An 11,568-nucleotide genomic window follows, 5' to 3' on the forward strand; every position below is an offset into this window, starting at 1 on the left:
GTCTCTGAACATATGAGACTTACTGTTTTTAAACAGTTCGGTAAAGTTGGAAAGATTGCCAAAGTCCAAATTGATCTTTAACCAATGCCATTCTACTCTGCAACAGATTAATCAAGATTAGTTAGAGATGGTTTAAAAAGATCAAGGCTAGACATAAGTGTTTGGCTTGGTTAGTGTTTGAGGGTAAACATGGTGTTTTTTGCTGGCTGGCTATAGTCTAGCTGGAAAAAACAGCTAGCAAAAGAAGAGCTTATAAAATCCAGGGCGGAATTCAGCATTTTTATGGTTGATAAGGGATCCGCGCACATGAAGAAGTTGGAAACCCCTACACCATAAACAGTGATCCTCTGTTGCAAGGAGCAAACATTGTCATCCAATGTGAGAATGGGACAAAAATAAAAACACAGTTCCAAAAATGTAAACATTATATTGCCAAATGTTTTTACTGCTTTTGTTGCAGTATTGCATCATGTGTACGCTTCCATCAAAAGTTTGTAAAATATAAAAGCTATGATAAATGTATGACTTGATCAAGCTTGTCAATAGGCTCGTTGGAGATGAGCCAGTTCTGCGCAGAATCAATCGGCGCGCAATGCATGCCGGTTAGATTTGTGTCCGACTTGGTCCCGACTTGCTCTGACGTCATGCACACGTGGTCAACGATACTCTCACGAGACCAAGCTGGCTGTCGATTTCAGAGTCAGACACCGCAGTTGCTCTCAAACGACTGCTTGGCCCAGTGCATGATGGGAAAGGCCTGGCTCTCGCCACATCAGAGAGCTGATTGGCTCTTAGATCTGACAGCAAACACCACGTGTTGTAGAAAATCCTTATTTTATGTGTAGTTGTAATACTTGACCCTCGATTATTGACTATTCGTCTCATGTTTAATCTAAAAACACATCTTGTGTGGTTGATAATACAAAATCGTATTTTCATAACACATATCTAAACCAGTAGTAATGTATTTCACAGGCAGACATAAAAATACCAAAGGATGCAGCTACACAGTCATTTCTACATAAATATATATATTTATAAACACATATAATAAATCCAAACGTGATCTGTAAACTACAAGTAAACAAAAGTTCAGAACTAACAGAAAGTACTTTTTTCTGTGACTGTGTGTGTATACTTTGAAGGCAGCTGGCAACTGTCCGACTTGATTGCAGTTTTCTGTCAACGCCTTCTGCTGCAGCCGCCTGCTCTCGTCTGGATTCCAGGCGAAGAGCCTATTTTCCGCACCTCATGCTTTGCAGGGGTCTACTTCCTGATTGATGCTTGCCCCTCCCACCTACGTGATGTCACAACAATAAGGGCATGGGATTTATATTGTGGTTTAACAGCTAAGGACCAACAAAAGAAGTTATTTTCACTCATAAGGGTAAAAAATTAACTATGTGTGGTTATACTGTCCCATTGGACACAAGGTTTATATCACCCTTGATTCACCCTCCAAAATGTATTTGAAAATGGTAAACACAGATTACTTCTAAATCTACCTCACCTTCAGGCCATTTTTTCTTTTGAAAAAGGGAACTGTTCAGCAACAGTGCCAGAACCAAAGCTAAATGATTTCTTCATCGGAATAAGTAGCATTTAAGGAAGTTGAATGGCATTCCTCAAATGGCACCCCTCCTAAATTGACATTCAACATACGTGCTCAACAATTCAATTTAATTTATTTTGTAAAGCCCAAAATCACGAATGACAAATCTGCCTCAGAGGGTTTTGCAATCTGTACACACAACAGCATGCATGGAGCTGATATTTTGGCCACAGTTGTGTAAGAGAACCCTCTTAGTCAGTGTTTGAATAGCTGTTTATTTACAGTGTTTGACAAGCAATTCTAAGCAATTATTTATTTAAAATGACAATACAAAGTGTGTGCAGGTATAGCGACAGTACAACAGCACCCAAATTGACATATTTTGTCTGTTGGAAAATGTAGTATTACTGAGGAAGAAACTTGCTGGTCTTGTCTTTTTTATGTTCTACTTGCACATATTGACTTTCAACCACACCATCTACATGTCAGCTAACTATGATGTTGTCATTACCTCCATAACTGTTTAAATATTCAAGGGAAAGACGTGCAACAAAAATCAACACACAAATATTAAAAGTGAAAATAATATTTATTCAGACAATACCCATTCAATCTAAAGTATATCGATGAAAAAATATAAACAAAAACACAAAAGTTCAAAAAGATTGTTCACATACACTAACTTATCATCTGTCACATAACCAAACCATACCATACACTGACTGCATTCAAAATAAGCTTGTGTTTGCAGGGTAAGCAGAAGGGGATTTCTAGCATCAGTCTGGGTGCCATGAGCTCTTTGCTCTAGCGAGGAGGAAAGCCCCTATGTGGCCCTCCTCGGCCCCTGAACCCTCCCCTGTCCCCACGGAAATTTGGCCGATTTCTTTCACGGCCTCTGTCGCCGCCTCTTCCTGCATTTGGCCCACCGCGTCCCCCTCTGGCTGCTCCACCACCACGTTCCGACTTCAGCTTAGCGGGGGGAGACTTAGGCCGCAGCCTCTCTATATCCTCTGTGCAACCGGATAGGTGGGAATTGACAAAATGTGAGGGGTAGGTCTCTGGGTTAAAGTTACTGTTTGTCAAAGTAGGACCCACGGTCAGCCAGCCTAGAAAGAGAAGGAAACAAAAAAGCAACAACATGGGTCTTGAGAAACAAGCAGGGGCACAGAGAAAGGCAAAACTAAATGGGCCAATGAAAGAGCATGTCCATCTCACCTGGTCTGATGGTCGAGTCTCGTCCAAACAAGTGCAACCTCCTGCGGCCCAAACAGAAGTGCTCAATTATGTGGAAGATCTCCACGGGCTTCTCTACATTTCCCATCTCAGGCTCCTCAGTGATGATCAAGTCAATGTCCACGTTGGCATGGATGAAGTCACCATCGGTACTCCTACGCACGGTTCCTTTGATTCCCATTAGGCAGTGTTCCTGGAGGGAATAGGTTGTATACATCATAACATACTATTTTAACTGGTTTTATTTGAAATTCTAAAATGACATCTACACATTTAAAAAAAAAAAAAAAAATGCATTTTAATTCTGTAAAATGTACATTAACATGTATTTCACATTTCTACTGTACCTTGGTCCTCTGGAATACTGCTTTTGGGTCCAATGCCTTGGTCTTGCCTGGGTTATTCTTGTTGGTCTTGATCCAACAGATATCCTCACATCGTCTAAAGCCCCACTTCCTCAAACACTGAAAAGGATGTAATAAGTACCGTTAATGTGATGGACTATGAACTGCACATACTCAATTTAGAGGTGTTTAATTTAAAGTTCATCTTTTTGTGAAACACGTGAGACGATTAATGCATTAATAAGACATTAACACAGTACATGCACAGTAGGATGTCCCCCACCCTTTAACTGTATAGAAAATCATGTAGCATGAATATTGTAAATGCAGTTTAAATTCCAGTGTTTCCAGAAAACTGATTTCTGAACTGCTGAATAGTGCAGGACCTATTCTGTGGTTTAAAAAGCAATAATGCCAGTGTTTCGTTCAGTTTTACGTACACCAAGTTTGAGTAATCTGCACAAAACATAATGTTTTAGCTTTTGTCTTTATCTTGTTCTTTGGTTGTAGTAATTGAATGCTATTTGAGATAGCGCATATTTTTTCCACATTTACCTTTCAATAAATATGATCTGTCTCCATTTTTTAAAGTTTGTCCATTCTTAGCTTTTTAATAATGGCATTAGAAAATGATTAAAACAATTCAAACAACTCTTTAAATCAGACCAAAATTATTAAAGCTTGCAGTTAACAATATACACTCACCTAAAGGATTATTAGGAACACCATACTAATAGTGTGTTTGACCCCCTTTCGCCTTCAGAACAAATGCTTTGCTGCATACCTCGGTTGTAACGAGTGGTTATTTCAGTCAAAGTTGCTCTTCTATCAGCTTGAATCAGTCGGCCCATTCTCCTCTGACCTCTAGCATCAACAAAGCATTTTCAACCACAGGACTGCCGCATACTGGATGTTTTTCCCTTTTCACACCATTCTTTGTAAACTAGAAATGGTTGTGCGTGAAAATCCCAGTAACTGAGCAGATTGTGAAATACTCAGACCGGCTCGTCTGGCACCAACAACCATGCCACGCTTAAAATTGCTTAAATCACCTTTCTTTCCCATTCTGACATTCAGTTTGGAGTTCAGGAGATTGTCTTGACCAGGACCACACCCCTAAATGCATTGAAGCAACTGCCATGTGATTGGTTGATTAGATAATTGCATTAATGAGAAATTGAACAGGTGTTCCTAATAATCCTTTAGGTGAGTGTATATATATTGTTGACTGCAAGATAACAATAATATTGCAAAAAAAATATGACAGCTGGACAAACATGAACCAGCTTTCTCTGTGGAGGTGCTTATGCCTTTCTTAGAAGAAAAACTTATTTACTCTTAATCAAGTACTGTTTTAGTTATATTATTAATCATACACTGTGTAAAGGCTTGTGGCTTCTCATTTGACCTACTTTCCTGTTAAAACATAGGTATGCTTTTCAAGTGACCTTCTGATTGTCATGAGACTGTGAATGCCTCCATGTCTCTGTTTGAAGAACGTGGTGTTCCTTGTTATCATATGACCATGCTGATGCAAGTGAATCTAAAGACGTCATGAGAGCTTCTGTGATTGTGTCATTAATGTATTTAAGAGGTAACTCTCTGCTCATTCATTGAGCAGTTCAGGATACGCAATTGACATATCATGTTGTGATTCTGACTCGGCTCCTTCTTCGAAGAATAAATGTCCTGATCAATGATTTTACCACCAGGTGTCGAGAAAATGTTTCCATCAGAAATAGTAAGAGTAAGAGTTTGCCTGTAATTTACTTTGTACTTATGACTAAATTAGGGACAATGTTACCATTCTTCCCAAGTCCAGGCCTTCACCAGAGCCGCACCAAAGAAAGACGAAGGAACGGAGAGAAGATATCTCTTCAATTTCCAATTTCATGATCTGCAATCGCAGAAAACAGAGAAGGGGAAGAGGGGTGAGGGAGCACAATGTCAGAGTAAGGGTAATATATGCCATTCAAAAATCATTTTAACGTTTGCTTTCCTTCGACAAAGTCCTTAGGCCAGGGGTGTCAAGCTAATTTTAGTGAAGGGGCCACATGCTGTCCATTTTGATCTTAAGTGGGCCGGACCAGTAAAATCACAGCATATTAAAGCATACATAATGACAATATTTCTCTATGTTTAAATCATTGGTGAAGGTTTTTGGATGATAAACTCCATTTAAAAAAAAGGTATTTCTACAATAAACTAGAAACATAAAGACCAAAAATTCTGACATCAGCCCACTGTTTATTAGGGATGGATATCGCTTGTTTTTTTCCCGATACCGGTGCTAAACCAATACTTTTAAAACGATACCGGTGCCTGAACCGATACTTTTTTATTGCTAAGGCAATTTTTTTTTCTTCAAATTGAACAATATTATGAACTGTTTAAAGTATACTATAGATATAAATAAGTACATACAAAACACTTGACTTCAAACTACAGCTTCAAACTTCAAACTATAAAAATATATATTTAAAAAAAGAAATGACACAAGCATCAGGTGGCCTGATGGGATCGTGTACAACAGAACTCAGAAACCGTTGGATTCTACAAACTGCTGCTTTACTGGACTACACATCATCATTAATATCAACTGGGAGAGATTTGTTCCAGCAAGCCGAGGACGGACGTTCAAAAGCTCGTGCTCGTGTCTGCAGCGATCTCTGTGTGCGCCAACCATACTGGCACCGGTTCTCGCCGGTTCTCGGTACCCAACCCTACTGTTTATCTGCCTGGGCTTTCCTCTGCGGATTCCCTCGCAGTTGAGCAATATGTGTAGTAATGTCAGTGGTCGAATCAATTGCGACTGTGTGTCAATGATAGCGTGCCCGTTTTTCAATCAATGGATCAGTGGTTCAAGCCCCAGTTCAGCTTTATAATTTTTTTTGTATTTTTCATTATTTTTTAATCCTGCAATTTTAACAATTATCCTGCAGGCCGGACTGGACCCCGTTGCGGGCCGGATCCGGCCTGCGGGCCGTATGTTTGACACCCCTGCCTTAAGCAGTCCTGTCATGAGACAACAGGACAGGTGATTCTGCCATTTCATCTTCACTTGTGGACATTGGCAGGGTCATTCTGAATATTTGTCGCCTCCTACTGGGAGAGGGTGAGCATACTCCTACTTATTTGCACTCACAAGCTCTTAACATTGTCCTCTTCTTCCACACCATATTGCATATATTATATAACCTACTTTAAGCAATTTTAGTTTATAATTGTTATATTGTTATCGCCTCTGTTCTTTGCTGTTGCTCATAAGCTAGTCATAAGTATATTCTAAGTGTTTCACATACTTGCACAAACTGCTAAATGCATGTAACATAACATGCGCGCATACATACATCATCCCAGGTCCAGAAACGTTCAGTGTGGCTGATGCCGGATTCTCTGTAGTATTCCTCCAAGGGAGGCTCAAGCAGAATGACATCAAACTCGCACTTCAAATCTTGCAGGTCAAAGTGCATTGGATCAGCCTGGAGGTACCTTAAAACACACACACATTTTAAATAGAGAAAACTTTTTTTGTTTTAAGTTTATGCCAACTTGATCTCAATTTGGTCTTCTTCATTAAATTCTCTGGGTGTAATCACATTGACATTCAGGTAAATATCTACTCTAAAATTCATAATTTCAAATACATGGGAGGGGTGTTGGTGGTGGAGATGAGCTCATCCTTCAGTCTGATCAGCTCTCGAAGCTTCGGGTATTCTTCAAATCGGTCCGCCAAGCCTGAAACACAGACGGTAACGAGGTCAGAACCACACACAAGTACACACATGTACATAAAACAGATAAACACAAGCACACACACTCACCAACGTCTCTGATGAAGTTTTGTGGCCTGTGCCCTGTGTCAACAAAGTGCTGACAGTAGTCATTGTGAGGGTTCAAACTCTGGGTACCCTGAAAAAAAGAAAAAGAATGAAAAAAGATGAATATGAAATGTAAGAGAAAGGGTAATAATATAAATATATCTGCATGAATAACGAAAACATATCGTTAAAACATAAGCGTTTTAATAAACATTTGATGTCTGGAATTGGAAAAGTTTAATCAAAACTGCAAGTTAAAATAAAAGTTTTGCAATATCTAAAAAAAGAAAGTCACCTTTTATTTTTATTATGAGGCAAAAAAATTATAATAATAAAATATAAAACACCACTCTGGCTTTATTTTATTTTAACAGTGTGACTGATTACTAATTTCCTCCCAAACTAAAATAATGCATTCTTCACAATCTTTACTTGATTAAAAGCAGATCATGTCAATTGTATTTACATGTTACGTTTGTGTGTGCTTTGTGTCAGAAACATGTAGGTTATGTTTTTGTCACGCCACTGGTTATTCGTGAATAGTTTCCGCATACACACATGCTATGGCTTATGTATGTCTGTAATTACAGGTTGCATCCAAGTGAATCATGTGACTATGTTCCTAACATTCCACTGACTCTGCTCAAGCTTGAGTACATTAAGTACAAGTACATTCAACCTACCTGCCAAATAAAACTTTGGGTTCTGAGTTTAAATTAAGACTTGTTTATCTCACTTTTTGGTGGTATGACATGAATGGCTGATGCACACCTAATACACTTTGTTATTGCACTTGAAAGAAGATAAAAGAACAGAAAACTATCTCCACTTTTAAAACTGCACAGTACAAAAATCTATAAATTAAACCATCTTCAAATATAAAATACAAATGAAAAACAAAAATCAGTCACTACAAAAAAAAAATATCACTAAGGATGGAAAATCACTCACAAGCTAAAAGCATTATCAGCAGGTGAATAAATAAAAGTCGCTTATTCTAGTTACTTCCCATTCCAAAAATGCTTTGTACTGAGTAGTCAGGCAGTATAAGAGAACACCCGTGAAAACACCTGTGAGATTGAAGAGGCTATTTTTCCTGCTTCTCTTATACAACTGTTACCAGTATTACCAGTGCAATGGTAGATTGCTGAAAAGGTCATGGCTTGCATGCACACAACCGGTAACAAAAACCATATAAATGTACGAAATACTAACCAATTTTAAGATGTTGGCCATCCGTTTCTGTTGATATTTTCTAATGTAGCTACTTTCTCCCTGCTTGACAGGCTACAACAGCATAATTGGTGAGGCACGATATAAAAGAGACATTGTGTGTATAAAAGAAAGAGACGGTAAGTCTAACCTTAAGGAAAGTACTTGAGTCCTTGTACACTTCCTCATATGGGTTGCTCTCATCCAGCTGCGGCACCTCCACCTCATCCTAACACATAAAAACACAATGAGGTTCATATTTTTGTCGATGAAAAGATCCTTTATCTGCGTGTGGGACATGTGGGGGTCAATCAGTACAACTGAAATAATAGTGAAATCACAATCATGATAAGGTGATTTATCTCATAATAATAAATAAATCAATTAAAATATAGAATTTGACTTATCCTACACCCTAAGCCTCATAAAGAGTCAACTGAAACACATTATTAGGTTCTTTTGGCTCAGAAAGTGAAAAGTTAATTCTGGGTGTTTACGTTGACAGCCGGCAGCTACAAACCGACACACTGGTTGACGCAGGGAGGTAATTATCCTGGCTTTATTGGCCAATTTTGGAGGTAATAATTTGGAACAAATCATAGCCCTCCTAGGGCTTGGCGGTATCACTACGTATATTGTCCAAAATATATTAAAATATCTATTGTTTATATTTTTCTATATCGTGTAGTCAAAATACCAGAGACCGAACTGTGTTAGGGCAATATTGTAATCATTTAGACGTCCGTTTAAATTCTGTCGTTTGGATGGGGTTTGTTTAAAAAAAAAAAAAAAAAAGCAGACATGGACAGGAAAACACACTTCTAAAGGGTTTGCCACACACCAGGCCCCACTACAGGCATATCTAGATTGCAGGCATCCCGTGCCTTTTTTCCTCTTCTCCTCAAACGGGAAACAGACTATGGTACTTGTTTGGGCCGCTTGTATAGTATGTACAACATACAACAGATAGATAGTTAAGGATTCCATTCCATCATCCAAATTGTTTACTGGAGCCGATCCTAGCTGACAAAAGTGGCAAAGGCAGGGTTCCCCCTTGACAGGTCGCCAGTTTTTTTACAGGGCACATATGTAGATGCACAACCATTCACACCTACGGGCAGTTTAGCGTCTCCAATTAACCTAAGCCTACACCTTAGATGCACATCTTTGGACTGTGGGAGGAAGCCGCAGAACCCGGCTCACAAAATACTCACTTTTTGTTCTTCCACATCTTCCTCTGTGTCCTCTCCCTCCGGTGCCTTCCTTTTGGGGGGTGCTGCTGAACTGTCAAATGAAGCTCTGCAAATCACACACATCAGAAACACATTTCCAGATTCTGTGATCTCATGACAAAAATATGTCAAAGAAGAAACAAGGTAGGTTGTGAATGTTGTAAAATGAGAGAATTCAATATGTTCAATGTGTGCACAAATACAAGGACTAAATGGCATGAAGAACACACAAATGCTTGGGCAGCTACTCTGTTTATCAAACTGTTTTGTGTTCTTAATGCCTTTAAATCAATTTAGTTAACGTGTTCCCAAGTTTTGGTTAATTTGTGCTCACAAGATAGAGCTATCATATCTTACCTGCATGTTTCTCTTGTCTCCTCTATCTCCTTCAGTTCATCTTTACTGTTTAGGACAGCTCCGATGCTGTCTGCACTTTCAGCTCCCAACTGTGGTGAGACAAGGATGAAAAAAGCCAATGGAAAGTCACATATTTTTCCAATTCTGGTAGTCTGCTTTAATACATTACTCTTTATTGAACTTAACGTTTTCTGTCTCTTTATTTTGTGTATTGTCTTAGTAGCTTACTTGTAACGTTAATCGAACATGGCGTGCAATTGTGCGAGCTATTTGCTCGAATAGCTGTACAATGTTAATGTACTCAATACACGTTACATTTAAAGTTACTGCGTTACAAAGAAGTTGTTAGCGCATTAAGTCCACTCGAGGGCTAACAACGTTTGGCTATATTATCCCCCATGTGTGCGACAGAACTATGATCAATGTTCACCACATTTACCATCCATTTAACATTTAGTTAGCTAGTCGGCCCAAAGTTGGCCAATACATATAGTGAGCTTCAGTCAACGAAAATTAACTGGTTAAATTAAAAGCGGAGTTAGCTCCGTGCTAACAACAAGAGGCTAACGGTCCACTTGCCTGTTGAGCTAAAAGCTGCCGCCTAAGTTTTTGTCGCTCGCGGATCTCTTGCAGTCGACTGTTCATATCTTCAGTTGTAATGTTTTCTGAACAACGATAACTATCTAGTACGTGTGGTCGTTTTTACGGCAAAGCGTTTCATATAAATGTAATCGCTTAGTTGTCTATTACGTTAGACAACAACCGGCTAATGCCCAATAGCCGCTAAAAACCACAAAGGGTGTGCTCGTTATGTTCACCGGGGGTGCTCGGGTTTAATTTGGGGCCTTGGCGTAGATGTAGTTCATGCAAACAAATGCAAACACCCGGCTGCTACTGCTCAATAGTTGTATTCTCAATCATGTATACGAGCTTTTTGCATGCGCAACGATCTCGGCAGTCCGGTTAGAATCTATGTAGCAGTTTAGCGAGTGTCTACTCCGCCAACCTGGGCGGATTTCGGCGTACGCCGGTCAGAATTAGGAGTGCACACTTCTGTGGTTGAATGGACGCGGAGTGATGATGTCACCATCCAGGACGCTTTATTTTAACGTTAACTAATTCATCCTCCAATCAGATCATACTATGAGGGAGACGCCGTTCACTAGAGGCGCTCTGTGGTCCACTGGAGTCTGTCTGTGATCGCCGTGGTCTTTATACGGACACACACACACGGGGAAAGTGTATTCATAAAAGCATTCGCCATTCACTATCGTTCTGTGGCAAACTGCATCATATCAACGATGTGATGTGGCTACAAATATACTATTAAAATGCTAAGAGCTAACGGCAACAGTATACGTTTTGTTGACTTGCATACCTAATTGTGGATCCATGTGAGTAGATGGTATAATAATTTGGTTTAATTATGTGGGTGCGTGTTGAAAGGCATTGCTTTAACTGAAGATGAGCTTTATAAGTCATAAAGCAGATAGACCTGAATAAAACTATAAACTCAGGATAAGCTTGCTGGCTTTTTGGTCATGTTGCCGTGTTGTCTCAGCAAGAGGCAATTTCTCCAAGTTTTGAGTGCTCTAAGTGGATTAATAAGGACTATACACGGCCGACTACTTACAGTATAGCATACATATCACATTATACAGGATGCCCCCCCCCCCCCTCATCTACTCTCTGCAAATTTGATCTCGAAACCATACTTTGATTCAGTGGGATTATAAAAGGCACCTATAATTTAATAGTGTAAAATCGCAATATGGGGGGAAATTACTCCGAATATTGGATTTCCGTTGGAGGGCTGA

At 39.4% G+C, this 11,568-nt stretch overlaps 1 protein-coding gene across 1 annotated transcript; it reads right to left on the minus strand.

Moving 5' to 3' along the window:
- Nucleotides 1–2,160: 2,160 nt before the first annotated feature.
- Nucleotides 2,161–10,396, minus strand: mettl14 (methyltransferase 14, N6-adenosine-methyltransferase non-catalytic subunit; the record flags this gene model as incomplete). Its single annotated transcript, XM_079219152.1, has 11 exons — nt 2,161–2,658; nt 2,768–2,978; nt 3,133–3,249; nt 4,934–5,026; nt 6,480–6,621; nt 6,777–6,867; nt 6,954–7,041; nt 8,314–8,391; nt 9,377–9,461; nt 9,752–9,840; nt 10,331–10,396. The coding sequence occupies 11 exons, from the start codon at nt 10,394–10,396 to the stop codon at nt 2,357–2,359; spliced, it is 1,362 nt and encodes a 453-aa protein (XP_079075278.1). The 3' UTR covers nt 2,161–2,356.
- Nucleotides 10,397–11,568: the final 1,172 nt, after the last annotated feature.

Source organism: Taurulus bubalis (genome assembly GCF_910589615.1).
Source record: "Taurulus bubalis genome assembly, chromosome: 6".
Classification (NCBI taxonomy): Eukaryota; Metazoa; Chordata; class Actinopteri; order Perciformes; family Cottidae; genus Taurulus; species Taurulus bubalis.